Consider the following 20,586-nt stretch of genomic DNA (forward strand, 5'->3'; position numbering starts at 1 on the left):
TTATAAAGCAAATGATTGGTAAGAGTTTAAAAAGGTTTTTGGTGAAGCGTTTCTTATATTCTCATTTGTCGCGGCAATCGAGTAGAAAAAGAGGGACAATGAATATCTGTATGATTCATGCACTTTTAATGTTGTGTGAAGATTCCGGGAATGTCCCTGGTGGATCTTTGTTCATAGTTCGTATTATTAATTTGGTGTTACATTCTTTAGTATTTGTTTAGCATCCATCCACATAAGTAAAGTAATAATTCCCCCTGGGTTTAATTAATTAAGTTGTATGCTACAGAGTAGCTAGTAGTCACATGATTACATGTGATAATGTTTTTGGATCTTGCAGACCATTGTGATTTCAATTTATCCTTTGAAACTTGTGTCCGACCATTATTTTGGAGAGTTCAGATAATGCCATTAAAGTTGGTGCAGCACGTGCTTAAGAAGTTCAGAATTAATTAATTAGGGTTTAATAAAATTGATTTGTGAGTTTCCCTGGTTGTGATTCAGAAAGAGGAGGTTTTGTTTGTCCTGATTGTCCAATTGTGAAGGCAGAGTTGGAGGACCACCGAATGCAGAGTCCTCAGTTTCACATATCTGGTGCCTGTTGCTTCATCACAGATTAGATCCTCTGGAATATACAACTTTTCCTTTGAGTGTGAGGTTCTGCATAATGCTCATCATGAAATAACCAGTGGTCCCAATTCCATCTCTATTCTCTACGTAAAATCACGTAATAATTCGGATTCCTATCAACAAAATTTAAATATTCTTTTTTCTTTATCTTTTAAAATATTTTTTAAGGACAAAATAGTAATGAAGTTACACATTTTAAAGCATATAAATCGTTGATTCTAAGGATGTTGTTTAACAATTTAAAACATCATGGATTGATATATAATGAACCGGACTTAGAATTTAATTAGTATGATTGTAAGTGTTTTAAGTGTGGGATAAGGTCAACAGTTTACTCTTGTTTAAACTGTCGACTGTCAAAGTGTTAATTCTTACGTCATAATATCTCTCTTCACGTGTCTATTATATTTGAAGAACGTTACTTACAAAAAATATTTCGATAATAAAATCAATAAATATTTAATAATTTAAGTTATTAATATATATTAAATATTATTATCTACTTCTTTATTTTAAATTTGTATTATAAATTTTAAAATGATTCTTCAATTTAAAAAACAATGTATGATTGTATTTATGGTATGAATAACTATTTGGACTGTTTAGGACTAGTTCAGTATAATGTTAACCAGACAGTCATCTCATAAGTATACTATTCAAAATATTAACTCTACAGAAAATATTTTTCGAATGTGAGATTTTGTTTTTTCTCAAACTATCCTTCTTTTCCTTCTATTCGCCATTCTTCTCCTTCCTATTGCCGTCAATGAAATAAAAAATGAAACAGAAACAAAATTACATCCAAATCAATTTAAATTGAAAAGGGACCCCACAAATTCAAGTACACCAATGTCATTATAATGGGTTTATGGGCTCCCTTTGATCGGGAGGAATAATCATATATAACATTTATCTCCCTTAGTTGACGGGAGAGAGGTGCTAAAGGAAAAATTCATTATTAAAAATCAGTGGAAACTGTGCGTTTATTTTTACCTTATTATAAAATAAAAAAATAATTATTCTAATTATTATTAAAAAATAACTATTTTACTAAATTTATGAAAAAATAATATTCTTAAAAAATATTTACAAACAAATAGATACAAAACTTAAAAGATAAAATAATTAATAAAATAGTTATATTAATAAGAGTAAAATTGGCACTGAAATATGTACACTAAAAAACGATGCGGAGCAATTACTAAATAGAATATTCTTTATATATAAATATTGATAGAGTATCAAACGGAGCAAGAAGGGGAAAAAATATTGTGATTTTCACGTACTTACTACAGAACAGATTTTTAAACTGGGGGATTTCATTTATCATCAGATCATATTGGTTCTGGGACGAAAGTTTTGTAAACGATGATTTTCCTTTTCATTTTTTTTTAATAACATTTTTGTCTTCATTGTACCTATTATTTATATACTTGTTGGATATCCTCTTATATTCTTTATTGATATATTTAACGAATTTCTTTCTTTCATATGAACAACTATCATAGTTTTTATCTTTAGATTAAGATATTCTTTTTATGTTAAGAGTATTTATGTTTAATATACTATCATTATTTTCGTTCTTTTGTCGTAATTTACTTTTATTGATATTTTTTTTTAAATTGTTACAAGCTGAGAGAATTTTATTTTATTACTTTTTGAATGTTAATTTAATATATTTTCTTCTTTTTATTTTATTTCAAACTGTCTAATAAATGTATATGAAAAACAATATTAACTACCTTACTTACATCCTCTATTTATAGTGTTTTTGGTGAACTTTAATATTTTATGAGACCGAATTATAGTTTAATGACATCATAACCTTACTTATGAGAGTAATTCATATATTACGTTCTTAATTCTATTTTGTTGATTTCTTAATCATTGTACTTAGTTTGAGACGTTTATTCGGACAATCATGTGTCTTCGTGTTTATATTGACATTTCTTTGATTGATTATATAAAAATTTTCTGTTAAACCATTTCAACTATCGATTATGAGTTTTAGTTAAATGTTGTACTATACAAAGATTATTAAAAAAAATTTGTTGATGATTTTTTTTTCTTATTTTTTTTTACTTGAAGGATGAAGAACATAAAATAAGAAATTCTTTGAAAGAAGGAAGGAAAGACAAAACTTATTATTTGTTAAAAATGTGTATTTTAACACCCACGTGCATGTAGTTTTATCAAGTGTTTTGTGGATGACAAAATACAGTAACATAGTAGAATAAGTTTGAATATTTGTAGGCCTCAAAATTAGAAGCCAATGAAAAGAGACTAAGAGGGTTCATGGTAAAGTATGTAAAGTGCATTTCCTACTTTAAAAGATATGGTAAAGTGGCACACCTAACTTAACATTTTCCAACTTACTTTATAATAAGATTGAATACTTTTTTTTTCAACTCGTAATAGTGTACGATTAGATAATCTGTACAAATATTTAAATAGAAAATGAGTAATTTCAAGCAAGATTTGTTTTTTAGGTTGATCATTGAGATGGATGATGTTAAACAATCATGTTGATTTCTAACAATAAATTGTCACCATATATCATGGAGTGGGAACTAACTTTGAAGTATAAATTCTCAATATTGATTTCTCCAACTACCAATATCCTTATTTGTTCACATCATTATTTCCCTCTTTCTTTGTTTACCTTGGTTCAAATTCAAACCCAATTGTTACTTCTACATTTTTCCAATTATAGTCATTTTAATTTCAATTTAGAGAGAGAATTCTTGGTTTCAAAAGGTTCAATTTCAAATTTATTTGAAAATTTTGGGTTTGATTATCGGGGTTTCTTTCAACTTGAAGCTTTAGACATTTTAAATGAGTATTGTGATTATTATTATTCCTTTTTGGGATGCCAATATTTCATTTTTGTAAGTACTATAAGTGGGAATTTTGAATTCTTTATTTATGGGGTTTGAATATGGGTGAAAGAGTTTTAAAATTCAAAATCCATTTCCTTTTATTTGGATTTTTTGTACTATATGATACATTGTAGGTATTGGGTATGTTTCCTTCTTTATCACCTGAATCATTTTCCTAATTCAATACAAATCATCTACCCCCATTAAATAATGCAATTCCTCACACTTTCATCCCCTTTTATTTGTCCCTGTGACTCTCACTCGTACATGTGTGAACAATAAACTATTCAAATTAAAATATTAAGATTAAAACATAATTATTAAAAAATTCATTAAAAAAATCAAATATAAGTTTTTAACATATGAATTCATCAATATTACTGGGGATGGACAATAGGTATAAACACCATATGGGTTTATTGCTTTTAGATTAACAGAGTATGGGCTTATAATATAGGGCCTTGTGTCCTTTCAAATAAATGGTTTTAGCAATTGACGAAATGGCAGTTTCTTCCTTCACCTTCATAAGTTTCTTTATGCACCTATCTAAAAAAAATTCATTTTCTCCTTTTCTTTACAATCTGAAAATCATTTGACTTTCGTCAGATTGCAATATCCAAAACTTATTTTTTACTTCTGAATCATGCAATTTGAATTTTCTTTGAAAAAAAACTGATTTTTAAGTTATATAATTCAAAAATCATTTTTCAAATTGTATGATTACAAAAGAATAATATATATATTATTCCTAGAGGAATAGCCATCGAATTTCAGAATCTGATTTCTTTAGAATGTGGTGTGTTTGGAAAAAGTAACTAAATTGTATAATCCGTTGATCACCGAAGATAGATACCGGATTTTGAAATTTAATGATTACACTACTAAGAAACACACATCAAATTTTATGTTTGGGTACACCAATATCCATATTACAAAATCAGGTTAACAATATTAATCTGGAAGAAAAATATCAAATTTCAAAATCTAGTTAACGTAATCGAATCAATTCCGAATTAACAACGTGTAGCGTGTTAATGAACAAAACAGGATTTCACAATTGAACAGGTAAGGTCGATGGTGTTTAAATTTCAATTAAAGAAATATAGAAAATTTTGAATTCTATAGTTCTCATAATATTCTTATATATAATTGTTTAAGAAAAGACTACTTAAATCAAACTTATCTTTTTAGTTTTATTGACACAAAGTATTTAACTATTTTTCCAATTATAATTACATGCTGGTCCATTATCACTTTGCTTACATTTGTTTGAAACAAATCTTATTATGTTTATAATACAATATTTATTCTTTTAATATTCTAAATACGGTAACTTTATTCTTTTAATATTCTAAATACGGTAACTTTCACGTATTTAATAAAAATATATTGTAATATTATTCGTTCATGTGAAAATTATTTTATATAATGATCGAGCATAAGAACTAAATGAGTAAGTGTAGAAAATGTACTATTTTCTTTAACATTTATTTGATCTAAATCTAGTTTTTGTTTTGTAAAAATAACCATAATGTACTTTAAAATCACAATTTATAGTTATTCAATCAATCAGAATGCATACTGACAGCCCTTGATTGATTTTATAATAACTAACTATTTATTTAGTTAACTTTATGATAAAATAAATTTTAATATTTTAATCTCATTTTGAGTATTCATGAATTTTCTAACTATTTTTTTTAATGACCCATTGTCATTATTTTTTCAATTATAACTAAATAATCAATTCATCATTAAAAGCTTTTTTTCATTTTATTTTTGAAACCTATAATCACGTATACATGTAACTAATTTAGTTAGACATGTAATTAATATTAAATGCATGATAAAGAATTTACAATCTTTAAAAAGAAAAAAAAACATGTGAGATGATAAAAAGAGATATCAATTCGGTTAGGATAGTTCTAACCTATCTCGAATCAAATTTTAAAATGTAGATTTTAATTTAAACTATAAATGATTCAAAATCTTACAACCCAACCTAAACATTTAGACATTATATATTTAAGCGATTCAATAACTTCGCGAATAAAAAAAAAATAGTTATTTGATATTTTTTTACGAACTAAAATCTTAATTGAAAATAAAAGAAAGTCTTTCAAAATCATCCCCAATAATGGTTCTTAAATGCTTGTATTCTTTTATACTCAATTCTTCAATAACAAGTCACTAAAGATATTTAAATAAGTGAAACAAAATAACGAACCAACTATTTTTTATGCATTTTCCAACTAATTTTATCAATTACCACAATTAACTATAATATTAAATGTCTATCATAATTAATTGACTGTCTTTGAAAAGAAAAATAAAAAGGTTAAAGAATTTGGTTAGAATAGTTTTAATAAATCTTGAATCAAATTTTAAATTGTGAATATAAATTATGGTAAATCTTACATGTATTTTCATTTCATGATCCATTCTATGGTCAAAGAGACATTAGAGAGCAATGGTCAGAATTTCTTTCGAGAAAGCTTTTCATGAATTTCCATCAAATCTGAGGATACTCGCTGTTGACACGGATTCTACTGTTCTTGAATTCATCAAGAAGATATGTAACAAATATTGTTATGAAGGTTAGATATAGAATACTAAGTTGATCACTATTTTTTTTGTTAAAGTAAGAGATAATATTTTGTTCTGTTAATGATAATTTTAAGGTTGTTTGCAGTTATCACATGCACAGAATCGTTACGTGCTACTGAGATTTTGCAGGAAAGAAAACACGATATTGATTTAGTATTGATGGAGGTTCATATGCCAAAGATGGATGGCCATGAATTCTTACTTGCCAATCAAAAAATTGATGTTCCTATCATCGGTATGTAACTACTCTTTTATGTTTTTCCTTAGATTTTGAACTTGTTTAACTGATCAAGTTTACTATGCAGTGATGTCTTGGGATGACAACAAAAAATCTGTAATGAAGAGTATAAAACTTGGAGGTTGTGATTACTGGATTAAGCCTTTGCACGAGGATCGACTCAAGAACATGTGGACACATGTTGTTAGGAAGTCTATGAGTGAGAATAGGATGCGAAAAGACTATTTGAGCGGGAATTCTGAATTTGTTTCTTCTTCTACTCTTGAAATTTCAAGAAAAGTTGATAATGTCGGTGAATCACCTTCGAGAAAGAAGTCTCGTATGATATGGACATCAGAAGTGCATGGTAAATTTGTCAAAGCTGTCAATCAAATTGGACTTGCTAGTATGATTCTTTAGCCCTTCTTTTATTTTTCTTTATTTATCCAATATTTAGATTTAATTTATGAGATGTATGTATTAATTCAAGTCCACATTTTAAACATGATTCACAGTTTTTATTGTTACCTTTCAGATGCTGTGCCAAAGAAACTTGTTGAGCTCATGAATGTGCCTGGTTTGACAAGAAACCATGTTGCTAGTCACTTACAGGTTTGTGTCATTTTAGATGCTTGCACTTGTTCAAAGTAAATAAAATTTTGGTTCGTAGATCCTTTATTTATTAAACATTTACAACATTGATTGGCAGAAATATAGAAATACTTTGAAGAGAAAACCTCAGCAATCTGCTACAGCTATACCACTGCATAACCATCTTCGTGCAGAAGAAGCTTTGAGTATGGCACTTAATCACCCAATGGCTCCCTATACTACTAACTTTGTTTTTCCACAGTCCTCGGAAACTATGCCTAACAGTGTTTCAGTAGATACATTGCAACAACAGCAGGAAATGCAGCAGTGGATGGAGTCTTTCTTTTTATGAGTTTCTATCATTTTTGTTGTACAAGGGATATTAGTTTTTCTTTATATGTAGGAATCCAATGGTTTTTTTTTTAACTTTTTCTTTTTTGAATTCTTCTTTTTTTATAAATTTTATAAAGTTAAATGTAAAAGGGATTATTCGGTTTTGTAGATTTTTTTTTATGAATATTTTAGTTGTTCTTGATAGTATGGTTTCAAATTAACATTACGTTATTTTAGTGTTAGATTAATAGAAGTATTAAGTGATTATAGCCCATGAAAACTAAATAGATTATGAGTATTAAATGTATATAATAAATAATTGACTGTCTTTGAAAAGAAAAAAGATGTGAAACGATAAAAAGGTTAAATGGATTCCGTTAAAATGTTTCAATCAACCATATCTAGAATCAAATTCTAAAATGTGAATATAAATGATATATTAAAATTTTTTCACTTTGCTTGCTTCATTTTATTCTTGTTATAATTTATTAAATTAATTTTTACAATTAATGAATAGTGTGTATATTAATTATCTTCAAGAAACAATCTTTAAAAAAAAAAATTAGTTATAATAACCTATTATTAGTTAATATAATTGATGTCACATGTGATTAGCAGTTATGAATTGTATTTTAAAACTCTTATGAAAGGAGCATCAATAAAGATCTTTTGGCAATCAATCAAAGAAAATATATACAAGTGTTTTTTTATATCAAATATATATTATCAAGTGCTCTTAAAGATTCATCAACTTCTCTCAAAGTTTTAAAAATTTATCAAAGGTTATGCTCCAAACGATTTTAAAATGTTTTTGTTGTTGTAATGTTATATTTAACCATATTATTTTCAGGTTTATGGTTGCTTTGTAACTAGATAGTAATTCTAGTTCTGTTTGTGTTTGTGATAAAGTTTATAAAGTTAGATATCTTCTTAAAGATATGAATTGTTGGAAGTTCCACGTCTATTAAAGATAAAATCAAATTATGTACAAACTTCACCTAAGTCCATTTCTAACATGGATAAGACCAATATCCTCTTAAAATAATTTTTACAAACGGCCCAACATTGTACACTTAAACCAGTGTGTGGCCCAGTCCAATGCGCGGCTTGGTATTTCCCAAGCATTGTGACTTCCAGCGTGGCAAAAACACACCACGAGAAACCTGAGGGAGAAGAGAGAGCAGGGCGTCGAGAAGCTTCGCCTCGGGTGCTGTCCAGGAGCAATCCGGCGACGATGGAGGCCGCTGTTCAAGGTGATGATGAAGACAAAAATGGAGGCGACAGTGAGAGAGGTAAGAAAAACTCTTCCTTGTATTATTTTAATGTGTCTGAAAATATTACATTCTCTGTGTATTGTATCTTGAAACTGAAACAGAGAAGCTCTATTTATAGAGCTTCTGTAAACCCAAAACTGTAAACTAAACGTAACAAACTAATAACTGTAAAATACAAGACTACTGTCTTTTGTTGACAGTAATGAATATTCATTCCCAATAGCCTCCCCTCAAGCTGGACGATGTATTGTCATCAGTCCAAGCTTGGGAACAATAGTCTTGAATCTGACGCGGTGAGGAAACTTGGTGAAGATATCGGCCAACTGCTCGTCAGATCGCACGGGAAGAAGATTTAGAAGGTGCTCCTGGATTTTCTCACGGACGACATGGCAGTCAAGTTCAATATGTTTAGTCTGTTCGTGAAAGCTCTGGTTATGAGCTATGTGCCTTGCAGACTTGTTGTCGCAGTACAAGGCTGGGATTCCTGTCTCTTCAATCTGAAGGTCCTTTAGGAGATAGCTCAGCCACTGTATCTCACATACAGTGGCTGCAAGGGCTCTATATTCAGCTTCAGTGGAGGATCTAGAAACGGTCCTCTGCTTCTTAGACTTCCAGGAGATAAGGGAAGATCCAAGGAAGACACAGAAACCAGTTGTGGATCTTCTCGTGTCAGGGCACGTTGCCCAGTCTGAATCGCTAAAAGCCTTTAGCTGCATAGGAGAATCAGCAGCAAAAAACAATCCCTCAGATGGTTTGGACTTTATATACCTGAGAATGTGCTGTATAGCACGATAGTGGTGATCAGTAGGTGAATGTACAAATTGACTAAGCAGATTAATTGAAAAACATAAATCGGGTCTGGTATTTGTGAGATACAGCAACTTCCCTATTAGCCTTCTGTAAGGTCCTGGGTCATCCAGGTAGTTGTTGGGCTTGTATAGTGAACTTGTATCACTTAGGAAGGGAGTAGATGAAGGTTTGCACCCCAACATTCCTGTTTCCTCCAGTATGTCCAAAGCATATTTTCTTTGACATAGGTGGATACCCTTTTTAGATCTGGCCACTTCCATTCCTAGGAAGTATTTGAGCTCTCCAAGATTCTTTATCCGAAACTTGTTGTGTAGAAGCCTCTTTATGTGATTGATTTCCACCATGGAGTTTCCTGCTAGCACAATATCATCAACATATACAAGTAGAGCAGTGAAAGTTGTAGGTGTTTTTCTAATGAATAATGAATGATCCGATTTAGATTGGGTGTAATTAGCATCTATAAGGAAAGTAGAAAGTTTTTCAAACCATTGTCTGCTGGCCTGCTTTAAACCGTATAATGACTTAATTAGTTTGCAAACCTGTCCCTTATTTGAGACATTCAAACCTGGGGGTGTCTCCATATAGACTTCCTCATTAAGATCTCCATGTAGAAAAGCATTGTCAACGTCGAGTTGGTGTAGGAACCAGTTGTTTGAGGCAGCTAGAGCAATAAGTAGCCGAACTGTGGTAAGTTTAGCCACAGGGGAGAAAGTGTCAAGGTAGTCTATGCCAGCCTGCTGCGTGTATCCTTTTGCCACCAAACGGGCTTTATACCTTTCAATGCTTCCATCACTTTTGTATTTTGTTTTGTACACCCATTTACATCCTATAGCAGTTTTTCCTGGAGGTAGTGAAGTCAAAACCCAAGTGTCATTGTCTTGCAAGGCTTTGATTTCTCTCTGCATTGCCTCTACCCATTCATTCATGCCTTTGGCCTCATTGTAGGATTTGGGCTCCTTATTTCCAGTGACAGCCATAGTGTATCTTAAATGTTTGTCTGAAAAATTGTCACAACATAAGAGATCAGAAATTGGATATGGAGTTTTAAAAGAATTCTTTTCAGTCAAGGAATGGTTAACCTGATGAACATAATCCTTCAAATACGCAGGGGTCTTTCTGGATCTGTCAGATCTTCTACATCTCTGATTTTCTTGGCTGTTTTCTGTATTGTTGCTGCTGCCTTCATCATCAGAGGGCAGTTGGACCTCTTCTGGGTCAGTGACATCTGACCCTGTGTGTCTGTCAGCATCAGTGGTATAGGGATCCTTTAGAAGATCAATGAGATTATTAGCCCTGTCCTTTTCAGCATGACAGTCTTCCCTGCTCACCTGCAGATTTCTGTAGGGAAAAACATCTTCATGGAAGATGACATTTCTGCTTATGATGAGTTCCTTTGTATTGATGTCAAGCACAATATAGCCTTTAACACCATTTTTGTACCCTAGGAAGACTCCTTTTCTAGCTCTAGGGTCAAGTTTGCTTCTGTTGTTGGTAAGTTAACAGAGATAGGTTTAATTTTAAAGAAAGTGACAAAGTTTGTCCTATCATGGGTCACATGGTCTGTGGCCCCAGTGTCTATTATCCAGGAAAGATTACCTTCTCTATTTTCAGTGTCATTCCTTTGAACTTGATTGACTTTGTGGATAGGCTCATCAATTTTATCCATCATTCGGAGAAGTTTCTGCATCTGCTCTGCTGTAAAAGAGTTGAAAATATTGCTATTAGCAGTACCATTGACAGTCTGTTGTGTGCTTGGAGTCCCCTCTGTTTCAGTGTTGTTTTGGCATGCATTTACAGAATTCCAGTCAGCCTTTTTATCTTGATTGTTGTCACCCTTTTTGTACCAAGGAGGGTACCCGTGCTTAGAGTAGCACTCATCTATAGTGTGGTTCATTTTGTTACAGTATGAGCACTGTTTACCATAGTTAGGATTTCTACCTCTTCCCCTTCCTTGGCCACGAAATCCAGAACCCCTTCCTTGGCTTTTCCACTGACTGTTTTTGTCAGTCACATTTGCCAGGATTTTTGTATCTGCAGAGTTGTGTTTTTCCTGTCTCTCTTGTTGCATAATGAGTGAGAAAACCCGGTTAATATTTGGGAGGGGTTCCATGAGAAGGATCTGTGTTTTAACAGTATTGTAAGAATCATTTAACCCTTTTAAAAAGCACATCACATGCTCCATTTCTCTATATTTCAAGGAGACTCGTGACAGATCACAGCTGCATGGAACTTTGCATGTACAAGTGGGTATGGGTCTTAAAGACTCCAACTCTTCCCATAGAATCTTTAGATCAGTAAAGAACTGGCTAACTCCTCTCTCTCCTTGCCTAATGGAATGTATTTCTTGAAGTAAATCAGAAATCTTGAAGTAGTCACCCTTGGAAAATCTTTCTTTCAGTTCATCCCACAATTCTTTGGCTTCTTCAATGTATATGACACTTTCTGCAATCTGTGGTGATAGAGTCTTTGTTATCCAAGACAGAATCATCACATTGCATCTCTCCCATACGTCAAACAATGGGTCATTCTTCTGGGGTTTCTTTATAGACCCATCAATGAATTTTATCTTATTTTTAGAGAGCAAGGCTCTCCTCATACTTCTGCTCCAAGAAGAGTAGTTGCTGTCATTCAAAGTCTGAGTAACCAGTGTGAGGCCAGGATTCTCACCTGGATGTAGATAATAGGGGCTGGATGGATTGGAAAATTGATCCATCTACTCCATGGTGGAAAAACCAGTCCAAGAAGATACCAAGAAGATACCAAGAAGAGTAAGAATGCCAAGATCAGAGCCAACGGAAGCAGAGCAGGTACTAGACCTGCTCTGATACCATTTTACAAACGGCCCAACACTGTACACTTAAACCAGTGTGTGGCCCAGTCCAATGCGCAGCTTGGTATTTCCCAAGCATTGTGACTTCCAGCGTGGCAAAAACACACCACGAGAAACCTGAGGGAGAAGAGAGAGCAGGGCGTCGAGAAGCTTCGCCTCGGGTGCTGTCCAGGAGCAATCCGGCGACGATGGAGGCCGCTGTTCAAGGTGATGATGAAGACAAAAATGGAGGCGACAGTGAGAGAGGTAAGAAAAACTCTTCCTTGTATTATTTTAATGTGTCTGAAAATATTACATTCTCTGTGTATTGTATCTTGAAACTGAAACAGAGAAGCTCTATTTATAGAGCTTCTGTAAACCCAAAACTGTAAACTAAACGTAACAAACTAATAACTGTAAAATACAAGACTACTGTCTTTTGTTGACAGTAATGAATATTCATTCCCAATAATAATTATGAGTATATAAGATAAAGATTCTCTTTAATATCCAATACAAGATTGAAATCAACATCTTCTAGAATTTTGTAATTTTTTCTTGAATTTAAGGTTGATGAGATATAAAAATTATGCCTTTTTCTCCTTTATCATCATTATTTTTTATTGTCTTTTTTAATTGTTGTATTAATTAGTTTCAGGAAAAGTACCGTGTTGATAAAAATATTAGAAAATATTGAAATTAGTTCACTCCCTCTAATTTAATAAAGCCTACCTATTTTTTTGACATGTTGTATTAATAGAATTTCATCCATCAATAATAAGAATGCAAACCTTGGCGATAAATAAAACCTACTCAGAGAAAAATGTGAACAATAAAATAATGATTTAAATGTTGGAGTATATTTGTAGATAGGTTTTAATTGAAATCAATATGAAAATCACCAAAACCAAAACAAAAACTCAAAGAAAAGAAGATGAAAAATACTAATGGTTTTATAGGATGTATTAGTTTTTCTAAGAACAATTTTAAATATGATAACTTTGTCTTAAATCACCTTATAAATTCTTATTTTGTATTTTACTTATCTGGATTCATGATTGAATTTCATGTAACCTTTATGTTTTTTCTTTCTTTCCTTTCTTTATCTTTTAATGGTCAAAAGATTCCCTTTTAATCAAAATTAAGTTAGGTTGATCTCAATTTTGAAAAACATATTACTGTTATATATTTACTCAAGGAAGAAGAGATGGATTTTATATTTACTCAAGGAAGAAAAGAGAGATTTTACCAAATAATCCTTTCTGACTCTATTTTATGTATTGGACCAACAACCATCATCTTATATCCATTTTAATTAAAATCATACTATTAAATTACATGATCACATTATTAAATTAAGTTAACACATAATTTTTGTGTTATAACTGTATCATGTCTCTGTAATTCAATTAATTTTGTCCATCCAATAAATTTGTGTGTTTAATTATTTATAATTTTTTTTTATTTTTCATTAAAGACTTAATTAAAATTAATCGGTAGAACAATTATGAAAACATTTCAAATAACTAAATTTTAACTTATATAAATTGAATAGGATAAAGATTCATGAGATCGAATCTCATTAACTCATCTAATACATTTTTTAATAAATGCATTTCTAATATGATTTTGATATTTATAACTAGTTGTTGTAAAGAGGAGTTTTAAACTTTAATAAAGATAATTTTTTTTATCTACCTAGTTTGATGTATTTCTTTTTTTAGTTTATGAAGAACTTATATTATTAAGAAAGGAAATAAAATATTATCTTTTTTTAGTTTTTATTCAAATATATTGTAATTCAATTAAAAAACAATGCAATCGAGTATAGTTCGAAAACATGTTAAAATACATATCAATTCAATTCATATTAAAATTGAACGCAGTTTAATGTAATGCAATTTGATATAAAAAAAATAATTCATATTATTATTATTATTATTATTATTATTATTTTTTGATCAGTTTTACTTTTGTTAATAAATATTTAACCTTTATACAATTGTTATTTTATACTATAGTTTAGTATTTATATAAATATTTTTTTTTATGATTGATATTAAAGAAAAAATATGTATATTTTTTAAGCTGTCAAAACGGGTCATCCGGTTCGACCAAGCTCGATCGACCACGGATTGGTCACTTAGTGAGTCAACCCAATCTGACTCATCACGGGTTGGTGAGTTAAATGGGTTGGCCACTAGCTCACTTAATTAGAAATTTTTATTTTTTTATTAAAAGAAATAACAATTTTTTTAATTCAAATCTAGATAAATTGAAAGAGTCTTAAATTAGATTTATGATCAATCACACATAAGATTTCATTCACATAAAAATATCACAAAATCTCCCTAAGAAAAATTTTAATAACTTCATAGCGATTCAAATTTATTTTTGCATAAAAATTGAGTTACTAAGTATAGATTTGTGGATTTTTCATGTTGTCTAATTATTTCATACAAAAATAATTTTACTCGAACTTCTACTTCAATATTTTTAAAATGACTAACCCAACAAAAAATACTTATTAGAAAAATTTGGTGGGTTTGTGAATCAATTCGGCTCACTATGGGTTCAACCAACCCATGGTGAGTTGAGTTCTTATTGAATCGAGCTCAAAATTTGTCCTATCAAAATTTTAAATTTTTTTCAATCCAACCCAATCCAAACTCGTGGTGGGCTGGTTAGCTCAGGGTTCAACTCATTTTGAAAGTACTAATCTTTTTACATTAAATCATAATAATGTCATGTTTATTTTGTTATAAAAATTATTTAATTAATATGTTTAATTAATATTTTAATCTCAATTTAATTGTTTTTTAATAAAAAATTTGTACACAATTAAATCTCAATTTTTTAAAAATATTTTTTTCATTCAATATCTATTAATTTGATAAGTGTGGTGGCATGTCAAAATTTTAAATTTTAAATTTTATTTTAATTTTAAATTTTTTGGTTTTCTTTTTCTTTCAATGTCTTTTTTTTCATCTCTTCATCTCATTCTCCTCTTCACACACACTACTAGGGATGACAATTTTACCCGCAGGCACGGGTATCCGCGGGTAAAATCGGCGGCGGGTAGTAACTATCTGCGGATATTTACTACCCGTGGGTAACGGATAGCGGGTATTTTAATACCAGCTTCTAAACGGGTCGGGTACGGATAGTATACTACCCGCCCCGCGGGTACCCATTACCCGCAAAAAATTAAAAAAAATTAATTTATATATTTTTTAATTAAATTTAATTAAAAATAAAATAAAATTATATTTTATTAGTTTAAATTTAATTAAAATTAAATTTTAATTTACATTTAATTTAATTTATATTATATATATATATATATTTGTATTTTTATTTAAATTTTATTTTTAAAATGTATTAAATATTTTTTTTTGCGGGTATCCACAGATATTTAAAATATTCGCAGGTATTTTTTAAACGGATACTCAACGGATAGCAGATACGATTTTATCCGGTAGATCGAATTACGGATAGGCACTACCCGTATCTAAACTGACCCGTTGCCATCCCGACACACTACCCTTCAGCACCACAATCTATGTCCTCACTCACCTAAATCGATTCTTGTTGCATGTTTATGAACCACATGGAGAGCTACAAAATTGATGATTTTATAGCACAGTCTTGAGAACCGAATTGGCTCGAGGTAATAACTCTGAGTGCCTTAACTCTAATATTTTTCATTTTCTTTTTATGACCTTACTATCCCTTATTTAATTAGAGCTCACAAAATAAAATCAGTTAAAGTTTCCAAGCTAACATAACTTATCATGGATTCAAGTTGAATGGGGTTAAGAAAAATTACAAATTTTGGCACAGGAAAAAAATTTAATATATTTCTTAAAAATTTGGTTCATTCAAATTAAATGTGCAGTGAATAAAAATTTAATATGATTCTTAAGAATATAGTTAATTTAAGTTGAATCTGCATTTAATTCATCTATCTATCTATAAATTCTAAATAATAAATTATATTAAATACAAAAAAATTCTAAATATTTTATATTTCAAAATATATTTTGGATTGTATTTATTTTTATGATTTTGGATTGTAATTAAAGTTTAACATTATTTTAAATTAATTGTATTTAGATTGAACTTTATTTAAATTTTAATTAAAAAATTGTAATTTTTTTTAATTAAAAAAATTTAATTAAATGAGTTAATCCATTTATGGTGTATTTGAACTAGATTCAAATTTTTTAAATTTCATAATAAATAAATTCAATTGAATTGATTGATTAAGTAATTAATCCGTTTTAATCAAACTCTGATTAAATTAATCAAATCAAACTCGATGATCCGTTTTATAACTTCTAGATTTAATGTTTTATATAACAAACTTTATGCGTTTATTGCAGGGTACTCTCTGAGACTTATGGCCTTTGAAGAGCATAATGTTTTTAAATTTTTTGGTTTTGACTGGTCATCGTACGTATCAAATGGATTATGATAAAATTATCCAAACACTGATACTGATACTGATTGTGTCGGGGCGGAGGAAGGAGATAAATGGATGAAAAAAAAATTCAAAATACTGATACTGATACCCACCAAACATAATTAACTTCAATTTAGAGAAAAGACCAATATTACATAATTTTAAATAAATTTGGGATTAATTAAAAATATTAAAAAATAATTAAATATTTGATTTTAAGATATCGAAGTATTTATTAAACCTAATTAATATTTTGAGTACTAAGTAAGTATAAGCATATTCGTTATCAAACAATAAAGATAAAATCTCGCTCAATATTAAAAAAAGAAGATAAATTTGTACTTTAAACACAATAATATAAATAGTGTTTCGGCTGGATCCGAGCGGACCCTACAAAAACAAACTTCAGAATCGGACGAACGTCTCTGAGTGGTCGAGTCGGGCGGGCGGACGCCTTCTCTCCAGCGGACGGGCGGACGTTCGATGACGGACGAACGTGAACAGTACTGACCAGACGAACGCTTCCTGTGCTGCTCCTCACTCCAAGGTGGGCGGACGCTTTCTGTGCTGTTCCTCACTCCAAGGTGGGCGGACGTCCTCCTTCTCCAGACGCTTGCTCTCTGATCCAAGTTGGGCGGACGCCCTCTCCTGGTGCTACTCCATGCTCCCAATTGGAGAGGGGCCGGGTACCTGCTAAAGGCACTCCGACGCTCAAGTCAGTAATATGACAGGGCGATTGTGATGCGTGCATGCATCGTTATTCAAGTTAGTCAGAGTTCATACCTGAGACCTTTATTTATAGTGAGTTGTAATGGGCTTTTACCTTTTGGGGGCCTCGGAATGGCCCAATAATACCTTAATCTTCATTAAGGACTTTATTGTGTCATTAGCACAACTAAGTGCGGATCGGTTGGGAATGGTGGTCGGTCAGGGAAGTTACCCGGGGTGGGCGTCAAGTCCTTGGGCGGACGTCAACCCTTTGGGCGGACGTCCAATCTTTGGGCGGACGTCCCATCATTGGCCGAACGTCCAGCTCTTGGGCGGACATTCAGTCAATGGGCGAACGTCCCATCTTGGACGGACGTCCCATCTCTTGGGCGGATGGCGACTATTTGGGCGGACGTCAACTCCTTGGGCGGATGTCAACTTCTTGGGCGGACGTCAACTCCTTGGGCGGATGTCAACTTCTTGGGCGGACGTCAACTCCTTGGGCGGATGTCAACTCCTTGGGCGGACGTCAACTCCTTGGGCGGACGTCCAATCTTTGGACGAGCGTCCGGCTCTTGGGCGGACGTCCACTCTTGGGCGAACGTCTTACTCTCGGGCGAATGTCCAACTCTTGGGCGAACGTCCACTCGGGCGGACGTCCACTGCTTGGGCGAACGTCCTTCTTGGGCGGACGTCCAATTCTGGGCGGACGTCCACGCCTTGGGCGGACGCCCAGATATGGTGCCGTCTATATGGGCGTCCTTCCGTACAGCATCCGGCACCTCTGGTACAAATAGTAAATCTCACACCTTCCCATCCAATTATCATCCTCTTTTAAAGTAAACTTTTGTCATGATTTTTATATATAAGATCTTTGTTTTTTGTGTCTATAATCAATAACAAGCCTTTAATGAAACTCTCTAATGTAGTTTATAATGTATTGTTTTAGATAAGTAAGGTTAATTAATGTAATAGTACGAAATGCTAATGTAATTTTAAAAATTAACTTTTGATGATATATAATATATTTTAAAAATAGTTTATGAGGATATAAAATGTATTTTTAAAATAATTGAAGATAATTAATTTAATACACAGGAATAAGAATAAATGTAATGTTCTTAAAATAACAACAATATTTATTTAGATCGGTAAAGGTTAGGTACCGAAAAAAATGAGAAAAGAAATAAACTTATATAAAAAAATATTACATACTTCCTCTTCGCCGATACTGATTGATCTAAAAGTGAGAGTTTTGATTATTTATAAATGCAATGTCATTATTGCTGTTGGTGCTTTTAATATATTATACCCATTGTTTAAAAGCAATAATAATTTCTTCCCATTAAATTCCTTTTTTTTTAAATAAATTTACGGTATATAAACTTTAAATACAATTTTATTATTGCTATTCTTTTAATGCATTATGCTATTGTTGGAAGAAATCCAATTTAAACATTTTTTAGTAAATTCATGTATGTGAATTTTTGTAAACAACTAATCATACTTAAATATAATCTCAAATATTTAAGCTTTAAAATGAAAGTAATAAAAACTCCTGCCCTCTACATTCTAAGCATAACTAATTAAATAATATTTTTATTAATGTAAAATACGTATTTTATAATTCCGGTAGATACTATATTACTTTATAATTTTGTAATCAAGTACAATATTTAACTATATATGTTATAGTGATTTTTAGTTATAATGATAATGTTGTGGAGTTTTTAAATTACGTGGCTTAATAAAGAATTTGGTTTTTAAAAATAGAAAATTGATGAATATTTGATGAAATGGAATTTGATATTAATTGTAGGTTCATGGACAAAGTTTAGGGATTGAAAAAATAATTACAAAAATTAGGTTTCATTCATTGAAATTTTTCGTTATGTTTGGGACCTCCTTCGTTCGAATCGCGAGGTCGTTGTAGCTAAAGAACATTGAATGTGAGTAGATGTTCTTGTATTGCGGTTTACAATTTATTGTTCAATGATTTTTGTCATAATGTATTGTTCCATGTGTGTTTTGAGAAAGCAGAATATTGAAGTTGGTGTTTAAGAAAGGAAAAAATGCGACTAATAAAAGCTGAGTTAGGTGAAAGATGTCTTATTTGTAGGGAAGTTGAACAAAATAGAAGTTGTTACCCTAAAGCGATCCAATAAAGTTCTCAATTTGAAGATGTTGTGTATTTTTGAGAACCACGCTAACCTACTAAATCGTCCGAACCAATTCTATCACCCAAACATCAACACATGTTATCCAACCATCTTTGCCATCAACACAATTTAGTGAAGTATCATATAAGGGTCAAGCTCAATGCTAGGATAATACAAATTTTTAAACCATGACATGTTTTCAAGTTGTACATTTATTTATATTTTTGTAAAAGTTGTGTGAACCTTATACTAACTTTTTGGATGTACTTTTGTAATACTTTTTTTATGCATAAAACTTCTTCTGTTTGAGTGTAATGAAGACATAAGATAATATTTGTTCTTAAATCCACCTTTTGTCATTTACTTATCAATATTGCTTCTTTCATTATACCATTTTCATTATTTTTGGCAACTATGCCAAAAACATCACAAACTATTTCAAAATTCTAAATTTGTTCAGTTCATTGAAAAACATTACATTAAACATTACATTAAACAACACACCAATATTACATAATGGCAATTATACATCCTAAACTTTACATCCTAACTACAACCAAATTAAGTTAACTAAGTACGAACAATAACACTCTTACAACACATCATGAATTTGTCATCAACATTAAAACTATAATTATGTTAATGACACATAACAAAAACCACACCTATGAACATCTTAATCCATTTTTGAAGAATCTAAACAAATTTCTCCAAATTACTTATAAACTTCGTATCATCATCCCTTTCTTTAGTCTTCACGAAAGTGTCATCCCTTCCTTCGCACTTTGCAGTGTTATCCCTTTCCTCGATTCTATCTTCAGTGCACCATCTAAAATAATTACAACCAACATGTTCACTTCCACCTTGTAAAAAATAACAACAACGATAATGATTCAGTAGTCCAACCATGACTTCTTTAAAAACAATAACACAAATACCATAACTTTCATGTATTTTACCTTTTATTTAAGACATCTCCAAAATTGTTTCCTTCTATTCTTAGTAGTTTTTTGTAATCTCAAAATTGATTTTTCTCCACAATAGTACATGGATAATACACCCAAACACCTCGATCCTCCACCACCACGACAATAGAGACTAAGGTTT

The 20,586-nt window shown here is 31.1% G+C and overlaps 1 protein-coding gene across 1 annotated transcript; it reads left to right on the plus strand.

Annotated features, from left to right (window-relative positions):
* The first annotated feature begins 5,976 nt into the window (after positions 1-5,976).
* Positions 5,977-7,273, plus strand: LOC124823042 (two-component response regulator ARR14-like). The gene is made up of 5 exons (XM_047295166.1): positions 5,977-6,103; positions 6,199-6,348; positions 6,419-6,736; positions 6,866-6,942; positions 7,040-7,273. The coding sequence occupies exons 1-5, from the start codon at positions 5,977-5,979 to the stop codon at positions 7,271-7,273; spliced, it is 906 nt and encodes a 301-aa protein (XP_047151122.1).
* Positions 7,274-20,586: the final 13,313 nt, after the last annotated feature.

The sequence above is a fragment of the Vigna umbellata genome, chromosome 2, assembly GCF_029865625.1.
Source record: "Vigna umbellata cultivar VRB3 chromosome 2, Vumbellata_1.0, whole genome shotgun sequence".
In the NCBI taxonomy this organism is placed as follows: Eukaryota; Viridiplantae; Streptophyta; class Magnoliopsida; order Fabales; family Fabaceae; genus Vigna; species Vigna umbellata.

What these genes read in the sequence shown, in the direction of transcription:
- LOC124823042 (XM_047295166.1), top strand. Translation starts at nt 5,977, where the DNA reads ATGGTCAGAATTTCTTTCGAGAAAGCTTTTCATGAATTTCCATCAAAT. An exon ending in TAACAAATATTGTTATGAAG is followed by an intron (nt 6,104 to 6,198) that starts GTTAGATATAGA and finishes GGTTGTTTGCAG; the next exon opens with TTATCACATGCACAGAATCG. An exon ending in CAATCAAATTGGACTTGCTA is followed by an intron (nt 6,737 to 6,865) that starts GTATGATTCTTT and finishes GTTACCTTTCAG; the next exon opens with ATGCTGTGCCAAAGAAACTT.